Raw genomic sequence first — 27,176 nt, forward strand, 5'->3', positions numbered from 1 at the left:
GTGAGAGTCACAGAGAGTGACTGGCGAGCGGCGGGCTTTTTTGGCATGCTGTGCCGGTGGGAGGGCCCATTGTGATGCAACGTTGCATAAATAATGCCACGGGGCTTCTAAATGCTCCGTTGCCATGGGGACCTTTGTGCCTCAGTGAACACAGTGTGTGTATGTGTGTGAGTGTGTGCTTCATGGCCCCGGAGGAGGGAGAAAAAGAGACACAGACATAGAAGCAAAGAGAGAGAGCGAGAGACAGACAAGGGGCCGAGGTGCAGGCAGCTCAAGTGACACTTGTGGTCTCTCTCTCTCTCTCACGCGCACGCTCTCGCTCTATGTCTTTCTATTTGTCTTTCTATCACTTGGTTTGACCCAGGACAGATGAGTGTTTGGAGGAGGGAGAGGGAGCACTGTTGTCGCTTTTCGACTAGACAGGAGCAAAGCAAAGCGGGATATTCTGTGATTTTGTCTCTTTGTGAAGTATGGTCCATGTGAAGGTACGTGTCTGCGTTGCTTATTTTTTTATGCAACTCCTTCACCAGTTCTTCTTTCCAGCATTAAATTCCATCACAGTCCCTTCCTCTTGCTCTGCAGTAACAGGTGTCTGCCCCTCAGCCGTGAATTGGAGGGAGCAGAGATCGGAGGGGGCGAGGAGTGGAGGGCGGCTAGAAAAAGGAGGGAGTGATCGCTTTTGTTTGGCTGTTTCTGAGAAGACTTGCATCTGAATTCTCACAGCTCACAATGGAGCTGGTTAGTCAGCCTGTTAGTCTGCTGGTGTGTACTCTGTGCAAAACAACAAAAAACACTTTTTTCCTCATCTGCTACAGAGACTTTGCCTCAAAGTAGGTTGTGTTTTTTTTCTTTCTCTCTCTCTCGCTGTTCCTTTCGTTGCATCAGCTGATTATGGGGGTTTAGATTGATTTGGCTGCGTAAAAAGTCAGATCGCACAGGGAGAAACGTGCAGTTTCCATGTGTGGAGTGGTGTTTGAGATGTAAATAAGAAATGCAGCTCACTGGCATCAGAAGACTATAGCTTTTTATCTTCAATGGGATCATGAGATCACAGACGCTGAAAGCATCAGTGTGCTTCTGGTGGGGGATTGGCTGCTTGCTAAAACTTCAACAGATACTATGATGATTGATTTTAGGCTAAAGGGCTAAAATTACGTGCATGTGTGGCTTCTTAGTTTTCTCTCAAATATGACTGATTAATTGGGTTCTGTTGAGCAGCTATATTTTTATCCCGAGTGCTGTGTGAAAATGTTGAAAGTGTGCAAACAGTGAAGCATGTCGAACTGTTCTCACACTGTGGATGTTAACATCCAGACTTTCTGCTTCACAAAATGCTTTCAGAAGCTGCACTTTGTCACGTCTTCTGGTTTGACTGCAGAACACGGACACGGGTGACAAAGTTAAGAGAAGAAAATTCATGGCTTTGTGGAGGGGCTGAGTTTGGGGGATTTTACTGGACCTTGCTTGTCCTCTTGAAGGGAAGGGTCACTGCAAATACATATAGCGATCAACATTAATCCCACAGCCCCATCCACCATGCACAAGGGTTCATTGAATAGTTTGAATGGTATTAAAATGGTGTAATGTTGATTAGTTAATATTTATTTATCTGTCTTTCTTCCACAGTGTGTTTTTTTGTTTGTTTGGGGGTTTTTTTTGTTTCATTTTATTTTTGTTTTGTTTTTTTTGTCCTCTCATCACTCAGATGGCTGTCCCTCCCTGAGCCTGGTTTGTCTTGATACCAGCACAAAGGCACAGCAGCATGTCCCCACTGATGTGTGCAACGTTTGTGTCCTCACTTGCAGAATCCTTACAGATGTATTTAATTATCATTGTATGCCTGTGTGTGTGTCTGTGTCACATATGTTTCTCTATGCTGGTGTGTGCGCCTGTATGTCTGGCCAGTTGCCATTAATAATAAGATGTTGCGTAATTACAGTGAAATTTGCAATTTGATTTGTTAAGTTATTACATTAATGATTCATTATAATCAAATTGTATCATTATGGTGGGAAGCCTAGAGTTGCCTCAGGCATCTTAGGCATTTACGCTCCCACAGTCCAGCACTATGTTCTCCATCACTACTCTTAGCCATAAAATACGCATTGTGTTAGCACTATAAATAGCATTAATGTTCCTTTTCAAGCTTTTTTTTAGGTCATTAAAAATGGCAACGCTAATATTAAGCTGCATTGGGTGCAGACTGGTTTTTATTCTCTTTTAATGATATGCATTTGTTTTCTGAATCTGTATAACTTAATTTTGCTGGGCACTCCACCTGGGTCTTTTTTTGAGTTATTGTGTAAGCAAAATGAAACTTATTGAGTTTTTAGAGGGTGCTATTTTTCTTTCTTCCCCCTTATAGGATTGTTTTTTTGAGTTTTGTTATGATTCACACTCATCTTAAGATGGATTTTTTTTGAGGCATCATACACACGTACTAAACAACAACAAAACAAAAAACAGGTTTTTGGAGTGTGTTAAGTCTGAGATGTGCAGTTTTTATAAGTATTCAGGTCCTTGTCTTGGTTAAGGCCCCTTTGGAAGCAATAACAGCCTCAAGTTTTCTTGGGAATGATCCTTTCTTTCAGGGGTTTCTGCCATTCTTCTCAGCAGAATCCTTTAAGCTCAGCCGGGTTGGAATGAGAGTGTTGGTGCTCGGCCGCTTTCAGGTCTCCCGAGCTGCTCCTGGCATCAGGTCTGGATTGTGCCTGCAAAACTCCAGGATTTTCACAGTGTTATCCAAAGCAACTCTTGTGTTTTCTCTGTGATGTGCTTTGTTTCAATGTCTTCTTGAAATATAAACCTTCTGCTTAGCTTGGTATCCTGAGCCCTCTGAAAACGGTTTTCACTCGGGATTATTCTGTATTTATTCCGAAGGGTCTCTTGCAGTCTCTGTCACAGGAAAAACATCCCTACAGCACGATGCTGCCTAACCACCACTTTGAGCGACTGTATCGATGGCATTAATAAGGTGATTCTCCCTACCCGGCTCTCTCCACACATGGCAATGGGAGCTATGGTGGAACAGTTCAATTTTTATTTCATCAGGGCAGAGGATTTTTCTTGTTATAGCCCAAGAGCCCAATCAGCTGCCTTTTGACAAACCACCAGTGGGCTGTCTTGTACCTGTTAGTGAGGAATTGCTTCCCTCCGGCCACTCTTCCTTCAAAGCCTGATTGGAGGAGTGCTGCACTAACAGTTATCCTCTGCTTTTACTCAGTTTGACTGCCAGATTTAGGAAGTTCTTCCATTTGAGAATGATGAACCTATACTCTTGGGCACTGTCACCTTCACTACATTTGTGCCCTGAGACAGACCAATCCACTCTGACATGCACCATCAACTATAAGACTGCATGTAAAGAAGTGTGCGCCTTTACTAAATGCATTGTCTGAATTTAATTAAGTATGGGTGGATTTAATCAAGGAGCCACGTATTCCTATAGTACTGTGTGGTGACTGATGGAAAAAAATCCCTGTAAACAGATATTTGCATATGAATATGATGGATTTGCTGACGAGGGCTGAACATTTTGGTCCCGGAAGCTTTCAGGTTTCAGTTTGCACAGTCAGAGTGCTGATCAGTCACATTTGAGTGAGTTTGGTTATGTGCAGCCAAACACTGAGTGTGGAAACCACAAGAGGAATGCATTTCCCAAAATGCAATCTGAAAACAATCAGCTATCGTCTGATGATGATTAAGCTTTTTATTAGCTGCATTCATCTGCATTTGTAGTCGGGCTGCAAACAACGACCTTTGCACAGAACGTTGGTCGTTACCTGCACAGGGTCTTAGTCATCAGGCAACAGCCGCCAGGTTCACAGCCTGACCAAAAAAAAAAAAGGGGGGGGGGGGATTAATTAAGGTTAATGATGGTGATGGAAAACTGTAAACCTTAAAGGATCTGAGAAATAGGCTCTGTACGTGCGCTTGTATCACTCTCTTCACTTCCTTCCTTTGTTGATGAGTGCATATTTCTTTCATAATAGCTCGTCTTTATTTAAACGCTGCCTTGGAAACAGTGATTGATTGTATCCTGTGGTCTGGCGTGACTTATTGTAATTATGTCACTTTTATTATCTCGAACCAGCCAAAGGACTGTCAGAAAGCCATTTAAAGATCCAAACCATACCTTTGAAACCAGCACTGCAGTGGCTGAGCGCTGATGTGCCTTCTCCACTTGATTTGAGTGATTCAGCAAAACAATTTGATCTTTCTTGTTTTATTTCTTTCGCACAAATTGGTAAATTTTGTTTATTTAATCAGCTATAATGATCACAGCAGCAGACACAAATATCCTAATCAGCTGCTTGCTTGTTGGCACATCAGCTAATTAGTGGTTATTCATCACGCATAAATTAAGCCTAAGAAAAGGTCTCTATCAAGAGCCACCCAAATGAAAAGATTTGCTCTTAAATGGCACGTACGCGTGATTTATGAAAACTTTTTGACTTTTTAAAATGGAGCTTATAGGTTTCACTAAGCTGCCATCCAAGCCTTGAACAGATACCAGCGTCCTAAACCAAACATATACATTGAGTTTAGATATAAAATATAACTCAAGTTCATTTTTTGACAATTTGTATTGTATATTTTAGTTGCTGCTATTAGCAGTCAATATCCATGCGTTATAAAACCAGGCAGTGAAATATTACCCTAATAGAGTATTCTTCATGATCTGTGCCATGGCTGTCAAGTCTGCTTAACTAGCAAGATATTTTCTGTCTGCACAGGACTGCAGTGTTCTGGTTCTCAATGCTGAAAGTCATAATAACCAAATATTTTAAAACACCAGTGTACAAGCATACTACTGACACCTCTACTGGACAGTTTTAAACAGCTCCAGCTTTGACTTTGTGTGGTGACGTTCCTCTTTTTACTCTCATTAAAGAGGTTGAGCAGGCATCAGAAAGGGTATCCGCCATATCAGATATACCAAAGTATCTGCTGTGGCGATCCCTTGTCAAATAAAGGAACAGCGAAAAGTACAATTTATTACATTTTTCCTTATTTTGTGACACATATACTCTTAGAATGCTGGACTCTCTGTGAGCCAAGGCTCACACTTCAGAGTCCTATAAATATTAAACAATATTTCTGCTCCTGGATTTGGAGCTGTCTCTAATATCACCATGTCAGGACAGACACCCCACCCAGTTGCTGTTTAAACCTGGTGTAAGCCGATGAAAAGAAACTTTACCTTAAGCGAGGACAAAGAAAATAAAATGGGTTTCAAGGCTGAATGACACAAAGCTACTGTTGTAGAAGCCAAAAATACAAATACAGACTTGAAACTCAGCAAACCGCAAACTCTTGTCATTTTTAAAAGGTTATCTGACTAGTTCAATGGCTTGCTGTGTGGTACAGACTGTCCAAAAAGCTTGTGCTTCAATTTTGGTGAGCGAAATTCTGGTATTTTCTTAGACAGTTAGCTAATTAGCTGACATGTGTGTATGTTGCTGCTTGCTAACCAAGCTAGCTAGCATTAGCTGACAAATTAGCATTACTAGGTCCCCCTTCAAGAGAGGCTCGCATGCTAATGACCAAAGACCTACTAGTCAGTTCAGATGATATAATATGTGATACATCCATTATGAGGCCAGCTTGCACACAACTAATGCATGTAAGTGTGTATGTGTGTTACTTGTGGCAACATCAGAATAAAAACAGTAATAGCAAAATGGCTACGTTCACACTGCGCATCAAATCCGTTTTTTTTACCCTATGCGACCCATATCCGTTCATGGTGTGACAGTGTGAACGGCACAAATCCGATATTTTCAAATCCGATCTGGGTCACTTTCGTACGGAGCCCCGCAGGGGACATGGGAGAAAAAAAAATTAGGGAGAAAAAAAAAATTAAGACGGACTTTTGCGAGATCTCGCAAAACAAACTCGGGATCTCGCAAAACTTTCTCGCGAAAGTTGAATTCCAACAATGGCGGCAGCTACTTAGTTGTAATATTACTCTTTCTGGGTCACAAAATACACTTTTAAGATATTTTGAGGCGTGAATGTAGTTGTGTAAACGTCAGATACCTGCTCGGTTTACAAGACATCACATATTTGCAAAAGTGCTCCGACGTTTTTGGAGATCTGACACCCACTAGCTCGAAGCTAACGGGAGGTCGAGACCTACTACAGCCGGGAGGAACACCGCTTTCCCGGCACATCGTGCCTCGACCTCCTGGTTGGCTTCGAGCTGGCGGCCACTAGCTCGAAGCTAACGGGAGGTTGAGACCTACTACAGCCGGGAGGAACACCGCTTTCCCGGCACATCGTGCCTCGACCTCCCGGTCTGCTTCGAGCTGGCGGCCTCCGAAGAATGCGGCTAATACTTTTGCGAGATCTCGCAAAAGTCCGTCTTAATTTTTTTTTTTTTTTCTCCCTAATTTTTTTTTTCTCCCTAATTTTTTTTCTCTCCCATGTCCCCTGCGGGGCTCCGTACTTTCGTATGTTGTACTGAATCCGATACATATCCGATGTTTTAGAAAGCGACTGCTGTTTGAATGGTCAAGTCGCATTAAATCTGTCTTTTACGTCACTGACACAAGACAGACGCCAATTATCAGCTCCGGAGAAGCACCCGATAAGACATTGCGAACGCTTCCTGGCCATCCAGCGTAGATGTCAGTGAAACTGTTGGGAAGACAACGTTGGAGAAACGTGAACATTTTATTTATACTGTATAATCTGCAGATTCTGACAGAAATCTGCTACTATCCTTTGAAGCGCCGCTCCTCTCTAAAACAGCAATAAGGATAGTTATTAGATTATTTACATTATTATGTAAATAACAAAATAACTTAAAGCAAAAATTGGGAAATGTAAAGTCCGAAGTCTTTATATTAAGGGCCATCAGTCAAACAATAGGGGCTGTATCCCAATTCAGGGTCTGCAGCCTTAAAGTACGCATTTCAAGGCCGATTACGTCACAGCGGCGCGCCGAAGCCTGTCCCAATTCAAAGGCTGCTCGAAATGCGGCCCTGAAATGCGTCCTTCATTTCCCTGAATTTTAAGGCTGTGGCAGTGTAGACTTCGTGGCCCAACATATCCCAGAATGCATAGCGCGGCGGTGGGTGTGAATAATTTTGCCGAAAAAAAACGGCGGATGAGGGGCGGCCGAAGAGTAAACTTTAATTAAGTACAGAATATTATGTCACTTATTTATGTGCAAATGTTTAATAACGAAGAACATTAAAAATTACTGTTGGCAACATGTCGGCAAAGTTATGTGACATTAGTGACGTTTGTACTAACTTGGTTTTAAGGCCTTTACTTTAAAATATACGCCGTTCAATAGCTGACCTTAATCTTACAGAGAATGATCAAAGCTCATGTAGAAAGAAACAAACAAATGAACAAAAGATTTTCTCCTTCATGTCTGTCAAACAAAGCTGTATGACACGTTTCCAACTGTTAGTATCATGGTTGCTAGGCAACCTGGGCAGCGCGACGGAGGCTAGACCGTCCCATTTCACAAGCCTCGCACTTCCGGCCTTAGCGGTCTTTGAGTACGCGGCCCTTGAGGATCGTTGAGGCTGCGTACTTTAAGGCTGCAGACCCTGAATTGGGATACAGCCATTGTTTACTCTGGGTCTAAACAGAGCGCGTTGTGTGTGACGTCTTCTTCTGCGCATGCGGGCCGCTTTGAGGGTTCACACTAGAGCGCGTTTACTGTCGCATTTTATTTGTAGTGTGAACGAGCAGACAAAAAAATCGGATTTGATCCAAAAATCTGAATTAAGCATTAAGACCTGCAGTGTGAACGTAGCTAATGTGACGCAATTGCAGTGGAAATAACCATTAAGCACGGCCTTTAAAAAAAAAAAACATTGAACCTCCTGGTCTGCCGGAAAGATAGAAAACCATCCAATTAAATACATAAAACATACTAAATTATGTCCATCATGTTTTCCACATCCTCTTTGTTGCTCTTTGGACTGGATCATTTTGCTGCAATCTCTTCTGCAGTGGTGTAATGTCACTCCACTGGAGAATTGGTGTCACCAGCTGTTTATCTCAATGGGCCCATTTCTTCATATTCATATTTTTAGAGTATGCGGGAATTCACAATTTCCTCATAGATACATATGTGCAGAGCTTTAACATGGTACATGCATTTCCCCAGGGATGTTCTTGCAGCTGAAGTTCTTCGTCACACTGGCTGGACAGTTAGGGCTGTCCTTCTTGTCTGTTATCCTAGAACAATTGGGGGCGGGGAGGGGGGAATGAATGTTTTTTTTGTGAGATGTGACTGACAACTTTTTTCCCACCACTCCATTAATATCAACCAGCATATGCCTACCAGCAGGGTATAAATCCATCGGGTGTCAGTGCATAGATGAGCCAAGTATTAGAGTAATGCTTACAACTTTTTTGACACTATATGTCAAAAATAGCAGAATTCTTCTCCCCCAAAACCTTCTGCTGTTCCATGACTTTCCTCAGTGGCACAATAGCAAATGTCACATTTGTGATGGTTTGAGTTTGGTGTCACAGTTTTGCAACATGTCAAACTCTTCTCTGTGAATATCTGGCAGTGTGAAACTTGGCAGACGCAGCGATATCTGGCCTGTTTTCCCACCACAGACTGCGGAGTCCATTTCACAACAATTAAAAATGTGTCAGCGAGAACGCAGCCAAACTAATGCTCAGGATGACTGTAAACGTGACAGTAAATAAATAGACAGATTGTTTTGACACATTCTTGCTCTCCCTCCCCGTCTCTCTTTCTCTTTCTAGGAGCTGCAGTTTGAACGTCTGACCAGGGAGCTGGAAGCCGAACGACAGATTGTCGCCAGTCAGCTGGAGAGATGCAAGCTTGGCTCTGAGACTGGAAGCATGACTAGCATCAGGTGTGTGCGTGTGAACGTGTTTGTGTGTCCAACACCTGTCAGGTTATCTTCTGTACACTCTACCTGTGTGTGTCAGCTGTACTCTCGCAGGTGACTAGCTATACAGCTGCTCGCATTAGAGAAACACTCCTTGATTCGTGTCCAAAATTCATCGGTGTGCTGGTAACCGCGCTGTAGTGATTTGCTTTTGAACTCGGAGAGAGCAGCGCTGCACCCAATGTTGCTTGCTTTCTTTTACCCAGTTTAAACATACACAGAGATGTGCTGATGTGATGTTTCAGGTTTGTTATAGTGCAGTCGAGTAGTGTGCACAGTGCAGCAGTAATTAGATTACATATTATTATTATTTTTAAAAGCTCACTTTAAGTGAGCTTGTATCTCATTAGATTATAGCATTTAAATAATGCAGGGAGCATTATTACAGTACCTAGATAGATAGTTACATTCTAGCTGACATTTATATTTAAGGCACCAATAGAAGGAGCAGAACAGACAGTAAAAATCAGTGTTTACATATTGACTATAGCCAAAATGATAGCTTAAAAATAACTAATTATACTTCAGCTAGTCGCTAAGAAACATTAGCATTCATCTGGATTTTTTTATACCTAACTTGCCAGTAAACATTAATAATTTACTCTATAAATTGCTCTTTAATATATTACTCTTATTATCTCCATGCATCTTAGTTTAAGCGATTGTTGCTAATATTTCATAAATGCTGTTGTATGTAGCACTCATTGTATTGTTTGTCACTCATCCAAGTGACTTCTTGAGTCTCTGAAGAAGGAGACTGAAGAAGTCACTTGGATGAGTGACGAAACGTTTCTCCCACTGAAAATGCTACGTCCAGATGAACAGAATAACCTCTTGGAGGTTTTCTTACCTGGATGATTGAGAATGCATCAAAACCATTTAAGTCATACTTGTGCACCCTCTCTCAGTTCTAAGGTTTTATTTATGAGGGTAAAGAAGAAAAAAAAACAACCTTCCAGTTCGAGAAGCAGTCCTGTGTAAAATTAAGTGTACCTTGTGATTCAGTAGCATGTAGAACTCAGCAACCCCTCCAAACAAGTCATACTTGTTCACTCTTTTTTTAATTTTCTATCATAAACTTTAACATTTAACTTGCTAACTGAGGCCTGTAGAGTCTACAGTGTAGCTCTTGGGCTTTTTTCCACTTTCTCGGAGCGTTGCACGGTCTGACCTTGGAGTTTGCTGTGACGTCCACTTCTGGGAAGACTGGCAACAGTCTTGAATGTTTTCCAGTTGACTTGAACTTTTTGTATGGAAATGACTTTATAATGTTTCCCAGATTGATGGGTAGCAATGATGCAGATGTCTTTCCTCCTTGGCATTGTGTTAACACACACCTGACTGCTTCAGACCAGCAAACCGACAAGGGTTCAGCTTTTATTGAGGTGCTGCAGAACCGTAGACATCAAAACCAAACAGACTAAGATGCTGAGTGCCCACTGTCAGTAATTTACTGCGGATCTATATTCACAATCCCTTCCCAACTACACTTGGATATTTCACCTGTTTGTATTATGAAAATATTGATTAGTACAGCTTTGAAACAGCACAACTCAAGGCAGTCAACTAGGCTAGGCTCATTTATTAGTGAAAAAAATCATTGGGTTTTTAAATGCACTATATTTTGACTAGGAAATGTTCCTGATGCTCTACTAATTAAAATTTAGTTTAAACAATTTTTCCCTTTTGCCTCCTAAACACCTTTTATAGGAAATGATAGCTTTGCTTGCTTGTGTTATTTAACAACACGAGAATTGCTATCAGGTTTTTACACGTTTAGTAATTACGATCCCCTTAGCTGAACCCATGTAAAGAACACATGTTCACCATTGTCGCCTCTTAGTCTTTTTCAGCTGTTCATATTAAGTGCACAGAATAACAACAGGGAGGTGACAAAGACATGGAGCAATTAGGCTGTGATGGTGTAAAACACATGTTGCTCAGTTCAGAGTCATTTTAAGGAGAAGTATATAAAAAAAGCTTGAGACCATTAATGAACCTAACTCTAGATGTGCTGTCAAAACCTTACTGGCAGGCTTAACGTTTATTGACGGGCTCGAGTTGCATTCCTGAAGCTTTTAACTGCACATTAACTACTCGCTGTGCCTTGATGCTGAGAGTTATGCGTGAGAAACGATCTCATTTCCCTGGAAGGATTTGAATTTGAAAGAAATCTAATGCCAAATTGACACATCATTTCAAGAGAGGTAATGTAGACGCGATGCGATTATGTGACCTGACTAACGTTCAAAGGCGTTATAATGGACGCTCAAATATGAAGAATTTTGTAACCCTTATAAGCAATGTTCCCTCTAATTTTTCATGTGTCTGAGCGGACACACAAACTCTCTGAGCGATCCCTTGGACCACTGTGAGCGACAGCAGACGTGTGCACTGTGGTCCCGCCAGCATCGAATCCATCCAAGTTACATGGTTTATTAAAATAATCAAATTACAGCATTTACATTTATGTTAGACTACTTTTAATTAAGTGCTTTAGCCCACTTACAATGAAAATAAAAAAAAATCTTGTTCATGACCTGTGTAGTATGTTAACACTATTGGAAGTTGAAACTTGAACTCCAATTTTGAAAACACAACTTTCTTTTTTTTTTTTTTTTTTTAAATAAAGCTCTAAAGGAAATGAATTATATAGTTACTTCTTCAAAAAAGTAACTGAGTTATGCAAACAACAAAGTTTTTGCACCTAAAAATGCAGCCAAGGCGTTTTTTCAAATAAACATTTCAAACTATTTACAGAACAATCAGCTGTTCTGCAAATTTGATGCCACACAAATTATTTGTGCCACTCCAAAAAATAATTTCTGTCCACTATGAGATAAAGAAGAACAACAGCCTGATACCTGCAGGCCTGACAACAGGAGATGTGTGACTCCTGTAACACCTGTAACATTCAGCAGTCGCCTCATGGTTCTGACACACTCAACAAAACTATTGACTACACTACATACCAGAGGTGGGACCAAGTCATTGTTTTGCAAGTCTCAAGTAAGTCTCAAGTCTTTATCCTCAAGTCTCAAGTCAAGTCTCAAGTAATGTCAGGCAAGTCAGAGTCGAGTCTCAAGTCACTGGTGTAAAAGTCCGAGTCAAGTCACAAGTCTGAAACTTTGAATTTCAAGTCCTTTCGAGTATTAAAAAAAAAAAAAACGAAAAAATAATGTTGCAGTTATGCTAAATGTAAATATTAGACCATGTAATTTTAAAATCTGTGTTTTTCTCAACACATGACAAAATAGTGAACTTAGAAAATATACACAAATTGTGAAATTGGACCTCTATAAAATGCAGCTCAATTAAACCTAGCTCCAAGAATAATTTTCACCGACAGTTCTGAGATAAGCTGCATGTTATTCTTGGATGCGCTTGTAGGACTGGCTTTAAAATTGCATGACAAAAATATCATACACATTAAAAAAAACTGTATCACCAACGTAGCCTGGACAACATTTGCTAGTTAGATGAAGTCAGCTATCTCATCGTAGCATATTTATATGCATATTTATAATTATACGGTTCTTGGAGTGAGTGCACACACTCATGAAGTTTAGTAACTTCAGGTCACTGCAACAAGCCCAGGTACAGTTTACCGACGGATGGGTACAGGACCTTGAAATGCACCGTGTAGAACGAAAGACCATCGTACGTATCATAAGTTTACCAGTCTCACAAATTGTCTTCATAAATACACATTCCTTAACCGTTTATTAATAGGACCTTTGAGCTCAACGGTAATTAATTTGTAGTGGAAATAATTTCTGGTAGCATCACAGAAATGTAGCAGTGACAATAATACTGTATGCTGTAATCGTACTGGGCAATTAGTGATACAAAAAACCTGTTTTACCCTGTGAATAAAAGTATATGTTTTTTTCAATGTACCATAATAACAGAGGCGAAACGCAATATTGTGTCAGGACAATTCACTATTTATGCACAATAAACAAAGGAGTATAGCGCGAAAATTTCTGTTCAGCGCCAGACTTGCTTGTAACCTATATCACAAATTATGTTATGAAAATGACGTATTAACTACTACAGCAGACTGACCTTCGTGTAAATGCTTGGAGCAGACTAACCTGTGAGCTGGAGTGTTCTGGGACGTTATATTTGATCTTTGAATGGCTGCAATCCAGGCCATCCGTCGCGTCTTTGTTACTTCGGAAACATGGCTCGAACAATTTCTCTTCAATGACGTAATCCGATAACAACCGATCTCTTTACCCGTCGGCTTCCCGTGGCTGTCATGCGACCGGCTATTGCAGTTAATAATACAACAGCTTCTTGACATTTTTGTGTTTCTTTTTATCGCTGTGTGACTGATTTCAATTGAAAGCCTGTGTGCGCTAGTACCTCTTGCCACGAGTTCCCAGAATCCTTTGCTGTTTACCCCTGAATGACGTCACATTTTCAATCTCTATATAATATGCATGTTAAATTTTATATTTGGGGTGAAATATCAAGTCTTTTCAAGTAAACCGGTTCAAGTCCAATTCAAGTCCCAGGTCATTGGTGTAAAAGTCCAAGTCAAGTCACAAGTCTTAGAACATTTTTTCAAGTCAAGTCTAAAGTCATAAAATTAATGACTCGAGTCTGACTCGAGTCCAAGTCATGTGACTCGAGTCCACACCTCTGCTACACACTAACTACACAAGATTTGCGCTAAATGTCCCAAATCTCTCAAATCTCAAAACACCGCCGTCACCTAAAACTCCCCCCCTTCCTAAACAACTAAATGCCATGTTGCCATATCATTTTTTGATTGGTCCGCATAGTACATTTTTCAACCAATAGGAAACGTGGCTTCACTCCACATCAGCAACGCCGCTTTGCTAGCTAAAACAGCATGCCCACGACGTTGATTAGCTGCGTATATACGAATGTGAATCGCATTATTGGCTGGACTATGGGATAAGGCGGCATTGTTCTAATCCCATACGGGAGCAGCCAGTCACTTACTGACTAACACTAAAAAACAGAATTGTTAAAGTATTAATTTTAATTTCAATTCAGGTTAGATTTTTTTTGTGTGCGCAACGCAGATTTTCTGTGATCAGAGACCGAGCCAGCAGTGCACAATTGCGCATGCGCGCCGCTTAGAGCAGCGGTCCCCAACCCCCGGGTACCGGTCCGTGAGTCGTTTGGTACCGGGCCGCGAGAGTTGAGGCTCAGGTGTGAAATGTATTTTTTTCAGGGTTTTTATCGGTTTTCAGCGTTATTTTGTTATTGTTTTTATTGTTAACTCGGTTTTCCTGGGTCTTTTCACGTGTGTTATGAATAAATCTTCTTTTTTTTGGTACCGGTACTATTTTTGTTTTGTTGTATTTATCCGCGACACCTTAAAGGCCGGTCCGTGAAAATAATGTCGGGCATAAACCGGTCCGTGGCGCAAAAGAGGTTGGGGACCGCTGGCTTAGAGGTAACATTGCTTATACACAGCAAATCCAGCATGTCCAAATTAACACTGTCGGATTTGATTTCAACACTATTAAAGTGTCTATATGGGTCCACACCAGAGAGTGTTAATTTAACTCTTTTTGGAGAGTTGGTACGTTAACTCTGATTTAGTGTTAAACACCAAATCTGTCTGGAGTTGATAATTTAACACTTGGTGTTAAGAGTTTATATATTAACTCTCAAAGAGTATTTTAGTTTAACTACGTAAGAGTTATCTTCTAATTCATTCTAAAAAGCGGGAATTTTACTGTTCTGAACTTCTAGAAATTTCTTTTGGAAATAAACATTTACTAAAAAGATGCAATGGTTTTTGAAAAACATTTATTCTGAACTGTGCACCACAATTTCAAAACATTTTCTGAAAGATCTAACAGTATACATGTTCTCACTTTCATTAGAATTTTGTTTATCAAAAGGTCTGACATGGTAAATGCAAATAACAGCATTCTCAACACTTATTTCTTCAATACAATATGCATGTCCTTCATTCATCACTTTGTGGAACTTCAACGCACTTCTGCTCTCCCCCATATTCCATCTTCACAAGCATATCCTGTGCGGAGATCGAATAAAAATTAGTTGACACTAATTAATGGCACAAATAATCCAGTAAACAATTGCAGCACAGTAAAAAAAAAAGGAATCCTCTTTGAGCCATTACTTGTGTAAAGTATTTTCCCAAAAGACAAGGACACAGGCAACAGGTAATACTGAACTAAATGTAAAACCTCAACCTTTTTCATTTTTACCTAAACCGTGTGCACAAAACTCTGGAGGGATCTAAATGCTAACGTAGAACCCAGTCAGGACGTCAGCTACTGCTGTTTGCTCGTTTTTTTTTTTTTATGGGCGATCGTTTTCAGGCTTCAAGTAGCACCATTATACCAACATTTCACATTCTAGACATTGTTTTAGGTGTATTTGACCAAAAGTTTGACTGAAAATTCACATGCAAGCTTTTTTTCAAGGCTGTGGTATTTGCCCGCAAACAATACCTTTCAGCTAGCTAAAACAGAATATTATGCTATCAGCGAGCAACATGGCTAATGCCTTTCACACAGCTTTGTCTCAACTCCAAAGAGCCACAGAAGTAAAAGCTAATAATAATTGAAACAATCTTTGAAAAAATGACTTACCAAGCATGGCAAACAACTCAAATATGTAGAGCAAAATGTTCTGAAACGGCTTCGATTGGAGTCGTGCTGGGGGCGGAGTCTGTGAATTTACTCTGTTGGTGTCATAGCCCCTCTAGGAGTTCAGAGTTAAGAGGTCAAGAGTTAATGTTTCCATTTTAACACCTCCAGATTTGACAGAGAAACACTCATTTTTAACACTCGATTTTAACTACTATCATTTTACACCTCAGAGTTACATTAAAAGAATGTGACTCTACTTAGAGTAAAATTAACTCTACTTTTGCAAGGAGACTATTAACACCAAAAAATTTAACACTTTTGAATTTGCTGTGTAAACCTGATATTTTTAATAATTCCTCACTGCACCCGAGACAGCAAAATCATTTTGCAGCATTATTTATTTTTGGTCTTTCTAAAGGATGTTCCACTGTCAGAGTCCACTGTGCTGTGCGGGGCCGTCTTGTTCCTTTATTTATTTATATATTTTTTGATAACACGGGCGAAAAACATAAAGCATTGTTATATTATCTGCCTCTGATTGAGTTTAGACGGCAGCTTCAATATCTGCTCTGAGCCTGAAGAACACATTCTACACATTCCATACTGGTTCCAACGTGAAAACTGCACTGCTGACACAATAGTGATAATGCACTTAGCCCTCCTCTCAGGACAGTGGAACACGATTAAAGCCTCCGTCTTCATTTCTCTTTCTCACTCTGTCTCCCACACACACACATAAATAGACGTGCACAATCCATCATCTTTTCTTCTCTTTGATTCCGTTAAGCGAGTGGGGATTCCGTCCGGCTCAGACTAATTACTCATCTGCCCGTATTGTAATTCTCATTTCAATTTAAGGGGTGGACCAACAAAGAGCAGGAAGATGGTCTAAAACTGACTCATTCACAAGTCTAATTAACTGATGCACGTATAGCTCTTCTGCGCTGTCACAGGGCCGCATTTGCAACGGCGGCAACGTGGGATGGGAAAAGGTGCAGAGTCCGGAAAGACGTGTCTTCCACTTCATCACACAGCCGCGCGCAGATATAAATGCTGCAGTCTTGCAAACTCGATTAGATGGGTTTATTATTTAGTGAGGGGCAGAGCGTCCTCCGGATTACACTGTCTTCCATTTTATAGGCCATCCACTTTGTTTGACTTGCGGGGTAATTACTAAATGGACAAATGGTTTGGCAAAACACACAAGTCCAGCACGGCAATATGCTGGAGGTTTGTAGTGCCTAAAGCGTGTTGGATTTATTGTTCAATTACCTCTGAAACATTAGTATTGCTGCTGTTCCAAATAGTTTTATTCATCACTGCTTGTCCCAGAGAACAGAGGGGTCAAAATATAATCGGCAGCTACAATACACGGACAGGAATTCATCTTGGTAGCATTTGTGGTGAAACATATTGAAACTGTATGTAAGCTACAAACTTTAATTTAACATCAGCAGCGCAGACAACGTAAAAATGCAAACTGTTGCAGCGTTTGCCGTTAATTGTTTGTCATTTTGATCCATAACATTTGTTCTTGTTGACTTTTTGTTTCTTTCTTCTATTTGTTCTTTTGTTCTTCTATTTGTTCGTTTAGCTAGATTAACGTTAGCATGACACAGATTGCTTTGCCTCATTTGGCAAATTAGAATATGTAATTATAGCTAAAGAAAAATGTAGCTGTTAACAGTCAGTGTGTTCTAAACCAATGTGTTGCTAAAACAGCACCCAGTATAGAAGTCATATTATATATTAGCAACAGTCTCAGCTTTTCTTACTTTGCATGTTCCAGATTACCTAGCCACTGTTCTCAGTTGTGTAGCATAAAGTGTGACAAGTGTCTGGTACAGATGATCAGCACTGTGCAGAAATCTTGAGTCACACCTCATTTATTTATTTTTTTGCTCCCAGTAAACCAGACTTTCTTGTATTTTTTTAAGCTAGTTTTGAGGAATAGCTTTCTGAAAGACTTTTGAAGTTCTTCTTTGGATATTGGATATTTTAGCCAGTGCTATTGGGGGATCTTGTCAAAGTTGATTGAATTATAAATGCAGAAAAGTGATTTGATTCACAATACAGTACTTTTAGGAAAGCATCTGATTGGCTAAGTATTTATTTTTCAGCATGATATGCAGTAAAAGCATACCTACATAGAAAAACACACAGTGGAACTCTATCAGTCATGGATTGGCCTCCCCAGAGCTCAGACCTCAATATTATTAAAGCAGTGTAGGATCATCTTTACAGAGAACAGAACAAAAGGCAAAAACATCCAAAGAAGATCTTTGAATCTCCTTTAAGAAGCCTGGAGAAATATTCCTGAGGAACACCTAAAGAGATTTCAGGAAAGCTTGCCTGAGAGTGTTTAAGCTTTGCTGAAGAGTAAAAGTGGTCATACTAAGTTTTACAAACTCTGTACAACTCTAAAGTTTAATTCTTGATTTGATACTTGTGTGAAAAAAAAACAAAGAACCTTCTGCTATACAATTTCTTCATGATCAGGGGCATTAAAAAGAAACAGTTAAGGCTTTTTAGATTAGTCATATCTTTTCAACTCGTAATTATCCAAATAACGAAGATCAACTCAATTACCCCCCCCCCCCCCCCCCCCTCTCTCTCGCTCTCTTAGAAACTAATTATGCGGAAAATAAAATGTGTTATTTGTAGGATAACTCTATCTGAAGCCAGCTAATCTGTAATATCATCAAGATGTGTGGAGCTACTCTCTTTCTATTAGTTTGTTGGACAAATCCATCACGGACCATCTTATTGTCTTTCCCAAAGCAGCAGCAGCTCTAGTTTCTACACCCAGATAAACCACAAGTTTATAGATTGAGGCACAGTAGATATGATATGACCAAAGATAATACAATAGCTGTGTAGAATTTTCAGACACATCTTGCTGATGGCGGTGAAAGATAGAAAGCAGCAGAACAATAGAGGACGGGGCTGTGTTCAGCGTGGCCTTTCTTGGGCTTACCCTGTGTTAACAACACATTATGAAAGAAAAATGTAACTATACTAGAATAATAAAGGTTTTTTGTCACAAATTTCTTTGTTAATCTTATAGATTATTTCAGATGTCTTTTCACCTGAATCTCTTTGTCTTGAATGTTTGGCTTTGATATGTCTAACAGGAAGCTACAGTATGATGAAGTTCTGTTTGCAGACAGTCGCTAAAGAAAACTTCAAATCAAAGTGAGTGTTAAGAATGACCACATGGCTGTGGAGGGCTGGCCGTTCAGGAATCTCCTCCTGTTGTGTTGCAGAAAATAAAGACTTTCAGAGGTGCTAATGAGTTCTACTGCTCTGCCTTTCTTTCCGGTCTTAATCAGTCACCACAGGTCACAGTGTCTGCTGCGACACATGCTGCTGCTTTATCGCTTCAAAAAGTACAAATCCACAGTGTGTGTGTGTTACTCTTTCAGTCAAACCGAGACAGTGTTTTTGTCTGTGCAAAGAGTTCTTTTGACCACAGTTAGAGTAGATAAAACTAATCAGTAGAAGCGTTCAGTGCAATTCTGGTTGCAGATATTCAATATTGAATACACAGCACTTAAAAAGCTTCGGTCCCTGTTTTTCCCCACGATTTTTGGCTCTAGAGAGAGCTGCTCTTCTCGTTCTTCATCTTCTCTTGCTATTATGTTTTCCCTCGTGTTCACTTTTATCATCTCTTCTCCTCTGACCTCCGTTTTTGATGTCAGTTTATGTCCTTCCATATTTTTTTTTAGTTCTGTCTACATTTCGCTCATCATCTTTTCCAGCTCTTTTCAACCTGTCAGCTGTCTTGAGGGCTTGGAAAGAAGGCACCTGAACTTCTTTAGGTGTGTATTTAACCCTTAATTCCGTGGGACTCTCCATCAGTTGTTTCACATCTGAGGAATCCTTCTGGACGAAGGAAAAATATCTTCACAAACCTAAATAAGTCCAGTTACTTTCAAGCCCTCAAGACTAACGTGTCCTGGATGACTGAGAACCTACACAGACATGCTGTCAGCTGTCTTTCTGATCTATACAAACAGCGCTTTGTTGCTCAAGCAGTACATTTCAGCGTTATTATTTTGTGTCCTGTAGCGGTTTTTACTTTGGCTTGGTTGTACAAAATGAAAACAAAGTCACCGGCCAGATCTGGACTAGCTTAGGGCCGAGTGTTTGTACATTTTAAAACCAACACTGGACTGGCTGCTTGAATCGTATCTTACCCAGCTACTTAATCTTAAGAATCCTTTAGCTTGTAACTTGAAATATAGCAAAGTAGGACAAACTCTAGGATACAAGAGTGGCCTCTTTATATTTATCCCACTGTTCCCTGGCCACCATCTTTCTATCTAATCATCGAAGTGGACCTATGACAGCGAGAATACCCTCAGTAGCTACAGATACCATCTCTCTGGTGGCACCACTATGGATCGCCGCCTCCCATGTCAGGCTACTTGCTTTTGGCTGTTTCATTTGCAACATTTGTCAGGTAATCACATGCACGGCCACTTGCTTTTTTGGCTGCTAAATGGTAACTGCATGTGTGTCGCGCATGTGCATGTTCATTTTTGTGTGTATGTATGTGCGCGCGTGTGTGTGTAAGTATTGGCTGTAACCAGAGCACCCAGTGAGACCCACTGTCACTCGTCTGGTGGGAAAATGTGACCTGTCTGGCGAGCCCAGTGAGCGCCCATTACCCAGAAGCTGTCAAGGCTCTGCCAGCTTAGACTCACAGCAGTGTGACTCTCTCTCCCTCAGCACAAATCCACTAACAGAGATGTTTGCAAAGAGGAGAGGCTTCACTAAGAGCTACTGCCTGTTTTTATTACATTCAAAAACTGCTTTCTAGGAAAGGTCCCTAATAGACCCGAAGGAGGGAAAAAGTCTTTCCTCTTTGAGGTAATCGGAAGAATGGACTTTGGCTATACAGAGCATTACAGAAAGTCTAAGAGGTAAATATCAGCCTTGTCAAACAAGGAGGCTTACACACACAGTTTCATTAGGAAGTGAACCGATGAGTCTGAAAGTAGAAACTACAAAAATAACAGCTATAATAGACAGTTGTTCTCATCAAACAGCCTCAGCTTAATAGTTCTACTGGCAAATCAGATTTTGTTAAAGCTACAGTGAGCTATTAAATCTTTTTAAGAGTAGACATGCATTAGCTGTCTACAGTGATGGAAAGCTGCAGAATTTCTCTGGTCATTAGTCAGGCTAAGTGACTCCAAGAAGTGTTGAAAATTGAGCTGACCGGAATCAAATTGTGGTAAAACCAAACTAAAATCAAACAAATGAGGTGCATTTAGAATCAAAAGCAAATTCAAACAAACAATATTAATACAAAGTGGCCTTATCGCATCATGAACAGATTATATCACAGAAAAACATTTCCCCAAAGCTTGGATGGAACTAGGTGGCAATTAATTCCCAGAGTGCCTATTTGATTTTTTTCTCAGTCTAGTTACCTTAGTAAACTTTCAAGTCCTGGAGTCACCTCTTGTTGTTGCACAACATGGATTTACTGAGTAAACTGTTATTTGGTTTGCTTTGATATGCTAACTGTGTGATAGAAATGCATCTTTTCAACATCAAAAGATCTCATCAAGAGGAAGCAGAAAGAGACGGCGGAGGCAGGCGGAGATGCCAGGCAGTATTTAGTGCTCTGATGTTTACTGTATATAAAAGATGGACACAGCTTCTATGTCTAAAAATGCAGAAAAAAACAGCATTTTTTTCCTAATGTCCAGCAAGATGGAAAATTGATCCATGATCTCAGTAAATGGCATCAAACTTTCAAATTTTAATCAATATAACATGATTTTTTTTATGTTATGGTCCACATTAGACCCAAAAGGACAATAAAGCAGGCCTCACCTGTATATGAGATGTCAGTTATAACGAGTGTTCAGTGTAATTCATTCAGATGAATCCGGTTTTAAAACAGCACAGTGATGAGAGTCAGAATGTGAGGCTTGAGGGTTATGACTGTAAGGTAAGTAAGCTTGGTTTAGCTTAGATTGTTGGGCTTAAGCTAGGTAAGAAGAAAAATCAAATAGGGAACTAAAAGCTGTTATTCTGCTTATACCTGTCAGTGACTGCAGTCTGTTTTTTCAACAGCCTGCCTGAACATGGTTCCTATCAAACAATCAGATGTGAGAATGAAATAATATTTGATTTTCCTTTTAAAAAAAATAAAAAAATAAATCAAAGCCTGTAGTTTTTTTTGAATCATCGATGATTCATCAGTACTGGACATACCGTGTTGTGGAAATTTGTATTCAAATTCTGCACTTCTGTGCCTACTCTTGTGTATTCATTTATTAATTCAGACTGTCCAAACAGTAATAGCTGTGTGCACCCAGCTATTTAACTCTATATGTGCATACGGATGACATATGTAGTCTTCCCTCACAGCATAGTCGCATGCATTTATTAATTAGGCTGATTCATTTGCAGCCGATTTTGCACATATTATATTCTCAGAGTCCGATTGGCAAATCTGCACTTTGCTGAGGCTGACTGAACAGATGTATACTGTAGTTGCTGCGTGTACTTAAGAAGCAGAGTTAATGTCTTTTTCATTGTCACACCGCGCCGTAGGCACTGCTGCAGCTACAGACCTAACTATGTGCTTTCAAACTTTTAGATCATTGGGAATTGGATTTGCGAAGCATTAAAAGGATTTTGGGGACAGATGATCAGGAAAAAAAGTGATAAAGAGGGAAGAAGGTGACACACTCAGAAGGATGAGGGGAAAGAGCCAATCTGCAGACTCTGCTGTAAACGTAGCTTTGCCGTGACAAGGAGTTCCAGTTCTAACTGTAATTATAAACACAATGTGCTTCATGGGGAGCTTGTCATCTTTGCATCAGTGCAGGATATGGAGAAATAAGACATTTTTACAAATGGCACAATAAGGCTTCTCAGACTCAGCTTTCAGCAGCTCTGCACCCACTGCACTGTATTCCTGTTACAAATTACATTCAAAAACCTCCAGGGAATATTGAAACCAGTATATTTTTTTTGTTGTACTTAACACACAGATGAACTGGGTTGGGCATTTTATTATTTACTTCCTTTTTATTTTATTTTCTCTTTTTTTCTTTTTTTTAAAATGCATATTATTATATTACATGTTATTGCTAGCTATTTGGCTTTTGTGAGGGGCTGCTGCACCTCTTACATAATGATCAGAATAAATGGAAAATGGCTGCATTTATATGGAGCTATTATCCAAAGTGCTTTAAACACACATTCACACACAAGAGCAGACTGACTGGATTTCCTTTCTAATTCACTTTAAACATGTAACACGTGCACTATTGCTAATATAGCTTTGTATTATAGTCTTTTAATATAGCCAACACAGCTGTAGTTCAGTAGCACTGTACCATTACCAAAGTTCATTGGGTAAAACTGTAGTTCTGGCAGGATCACTTAAGTCAAAGTTGGATTGTGATTCCATCTAAGTTATTTATATTTGGTGGTACGGTTGTTCTGTGACCTCCTCACCCTTTCATGCATACGTGGAAAACCAAAAGGAAAGCAGCAGGTAGACACACAGAACGGAGCGGGCATCACAGACTACCGAGTAAGTCAGAAATTGCTTGAATAGCATTAAAGAATTGGGCAAGGCAGGTTGCAAAGTGGCTTGCAGCAACTGTACACAGATTAAATAGCACACGACATCTGAGATTTGCCAGTATGTCGTGCTGAAGGTTAGAACAAGCTCAGGGTAGCTCATAAGGCCTGACTGAGCACATTGCATATTTGTTCATTCACAGGACGCAAAATATGTTTGGTATAAAAAAAAAAGGTAAATGTTTTTGCGGCAGCGCATTTGCCATTGTGTTTGAAAAAACAAAGTGAATATTGAAATTACTTCTTTTTACTCCAAGTTTTATTTTGTAACTTTTTCTTCATTTGTACGGACATCTCGGGCTTCTCGATCGTGCCCATGAATTCCATCATCTGAAATCACTTTACATGTTGTTCTCTAAATGTATGGGCTCAAATTGTGGTCATAAATATGTTGTACTTGTAAATCAGTTTTGTACTTGTAAATCAGGATTTGTATGTGTAAAAAGAATTTGTGTGTGTGTAAAAAAGATTTGTATGTGTAAAAAGAATTTGTGTGTGTGTAAAACAGATTTGTGTGTGGACTTAGTTAAAAAATATGTGGGAAACTCTGCACTCAAGTTTCAAGTTACAAGTACGAAATTTGACCCTGTTTTTCTTCCTTTCATCTGATTGGCCAATGTCATGTCAATCACAAATTTAACTTTCCAATCAGAGAACAGCTGGATTTGGCTATTGAAGGGGTGCTTTATGGAGCTTCAGGTCCTTGAAGGGAATAAATGCCCTTTTACATGCCAGCCCAGCGTTTTCCTTCATCACCACGAAGGAAAACAGTCTGTGGTGTCTCAGTTTGGTGATTTTTGTGTCACGGGTTTACATGCTTAATACAGGAACCTTTTCAACAGCGCTGCGCACCTAGGGTGGGGGGCAGTGTTGTGGAAATGACAGTGTTCACTAGTGGGGATAGTTACAAAGCTTTCTTCGTTATGAATGAGCATACATGTTTTTATTGAATATTTGAAGAACCAGGGTTTTTCTTCAAAAAAACCAAACTCTTGTAGAGGACATAAAGTCAGAGATAGAGCCGACAAGGAGCAGGTGCATCTATTACAGGTAGAGCTGCTGCAAAAACCCACAGAGCTCAGCAGCCAGTGCAACAAATTCTGGATCCTTGGCTTTTAGTTAGCAGTTAGCATTAGCAGCACATGCTGCGTCCGATGTGAAAGGACCTTTATGCTGCGCACTGTGACTCACAGCCATGGTCCCGGGTCAGCCCTGACCCTGTGTTAAACTAAGCCTAAAGTAATAATCTAATCTAACCACTGATATACCACAACTTTATCCTTTCAACAGCTACTGAAAGTTAGGGGACCTAGCTTCTATCGGATATTTACATAGAGATCCTCCAGCTACAAACTGTATTACCCTTCAAGGACCTGCAGTTCAAAAAAGAGCCCCTCCGACAGCCAAACCCAGCTGTTCTCTGATTGGATAGTTACATTTGTGATTGACATGACATTGGCCAATCAGATGAAAGGAAGAAAAACAGGGTCAAAATTCGTACTTGTAACTTGAAACTTGAGTACAGAGTTTCCCACGTATTTTTTGGCTAAGTCCACACACAAATCTGTTTTACGCACACGCAAATTCTTTTTACACATACAAATCCTGATTTACAAGTACAAAACTGATTTACAAGTACAAAATATTTATGACCACAATTTGAGCCCATAAAAATGTCACTGCACTGAGTGGGTATCTTGTCAGTGAAATTCAGAGTTTTATTTAAAGGCCACCACCTTTCAGTCAGATTCCCCAAATGTTGAGCACAGCTCACCTAAAACATCTGGTATTTTCAAAGGTTTGCTATGACTCTAAAAGTTTCCATTGAATTAAAATAAAAATCCCTGTGTAAAAACTGAGAGGTGAACATCTTTCTTTATTTCTTTAACAGAGAGCTTTGATATTGAATTATGTCAGTGCATTCAGCACTTCATCTCCTGCTTTTTACACCATCTGGATTTATATTCATGTCCATGCTTGTTTCTGCTCAGAAATATGGTAATATATTGACAATTATATCGTTGACAGGCTAGATGATGATGTAGGTGATGAGGATTTTAATTTTCAAACCTTTATCGATCCGGACAAGACTGACTGCATGATGATGAAGGCGGTGAATTCATCTCGGCGTTCTTGCTATCGATCTGGGAGGCAGAGGAAATGGGAAGGAGTGGTGCTGGTTACATTTTAAACACTAACGTTTGGTGTGATCCATGCTGAACTCTACATATTGATCTGATGGAGTGACTGTAGAGGGAAGGGGAGGAGAAAAGGGAGGAAGGAGAAGGTCATCAGGGTGTGATCTATTGAGGGCTCTCCCTCTTGATGTGATGAATGGATAGACGGTAGGGGAAAATGGAAGGAATATTGAAGTTGGTTTGAAATTTGTACATATTGAATGCAACATTAGCTTTTATTTAGCTATAACTCAATACAATTTTGGACACTGTGGCAACAGGGACATGTTTTAGCTTTATTACAAGGGACAGTTTTATTATATTGTTGAATGGTCTTTAAAGTCATGCCAAACAATAACAGGTCAGCAAATGTCCCAAGACACTGTGTTTAGGTTTAAATTACATCATTCTTTGATGGTGGGAGCAAAGATGATGCAATCGAGTCACAAACCTTGAAATGGGGACTTAACACAGACTTAACAAGGTGTGTTATTGTAGGCATCACAACAAAGGCTCTCAGACTTTAACTTAACCCAAGTCTTGACCTCAGGAGTTATTTCTTACATGATTTCTTACAGCGGTATATCTTGTTTTGTTACTTGCAGTAACTGCAGTACTGTGTGTTGGGCTACAAGCTATGTGACTTATCACTGAAAACATGAAAAGTTGTGCGAATAAAGGTTTTCATAGGACTCTGTCCTGTGAAAAACTAAGTACACCCTATGATTCAGTAGCTTGTAAAACCATGTCTAGCAACATTAACATGATGTAATCAGTTTTCCTTCTGACTTTATGCAGTTCTCTTAAGGTCCCCCCCACAATCGGAGTGAGTTCTGGACTTTGACTTGGCAACTGCAACCCGTTGATTCTGTTCTTTAGTCATTGTGTTGTAGATTTATTGGTGTGCTTGGAATCATTGTTATATGGCATGACCCTGTTTGGGCCAAGCTTTAGTTGTTGGACAGATGGCCTCACATCTTTCTCCAGAATACTTTGGTATACAGAGTAATGATTGATTCATTATCTGCACTGACTGAAGTGGCTGGAAAACAAGCCTAAATCCTCACCCCTCTACCACTGTGCTTGACAGTTGGTATGAAGTGTTTGTTCTTGTCCAAACATGACACACTCGTTCAGTTTTCTTTAAAATTGTGCTTTCATGAACTTTAACCTTTAACAATGTAAATAACACCTGTAGATTGAGACATACCCGAGATATACTTGTTTTTTTGCAATTCCTCTGAATCTATGAGGACATCCACTCCTGGGAATTTTGGGACATTGTGTTAACACACAAGTGCCTAAACTTCTATAAAAGGCATTTATAGAGATGGTCACACTTACTGATGAATTAATTAAGGTTATTTGAGTAACATCACCTGGCTGCTACTTCTTGATTCTTGTGTAACCAGTAAGGGCGTACTTAGTTTTTCAGAGGCATCTGTTACAACTGCAAAGTGTTCATAAATCATGCCATATTGGAGTGTAATGTATTTTCATTTTAAATCCTGTTGCTTATCCGATTCATGATCCTAGGATAGAAGTCTATCCCAGCTGTCATAGCTCACCCTGGACAGGTCGCCAGTCTGTCGCAGGGCTAAGATGACGAGACAGCCTACCATTCGCACTCACATTCACATGGGTAGTTTAAAATCATTAATTAACCTAACCTCTGGCCCGGACCAGATGGAGGAAACTTAGGATATTCTTGCTGTGAGGCAACTCTGCTAAACACCCCAGTGCTGTGCAATTTGACCAAATTTTAAATCATCAGATCAAATAGTTCAAATAGTTGATATTCATTTTGTGTTGTTACTGTGTCCATGTCTTTAAACTATTTTTTTATCCTGTAGATTCGTCTTAGATAAGGCTGA

At 39.9% G+C, this 27,176-nt stretch overlaps 1 protein-coding gene across 1 annotated transcript in view; it reads left to right on the forward strand.

Annotated features, from left to right (window-relative positions):
- The window catches only part of ctnnd2b (catenin (cadherin-associated protein), delta 2b), a 240,464-nt gene that overhangs the window by 77,396 nt on the left and 135,892 nt on the right, over positions 1 to 27,176 (forward strand). The window contains exon 3 of the mRNA XM_085378966.1: positions 8,749 to 8,861. Within this exon, the coding sequence (XP_085235092.1) occupies positions 8,749 to 8,861 (113 nt within the window). The remainder of the gene's footprint in view (positions 1 to 8,748; positions 8,862 to 27,176) is intronic.

The sequence above is a fragment of the Diplotaxodon limnothrissa genome, linkage group LG18, assembly GCF_057381915.1.
Source record: "Diplotaxodon limnothrissa isolate DT_005_m linkage group LG18, D_limnothrissa_male_GT1.1, whole genome shotgun sequence".
NCBI lineage: Eukaryota > Metazoa > Chordata > Actinopteri > Cichliformes > Cichlidae > Diplotaxodon > Diplotaxodon limnothrissa.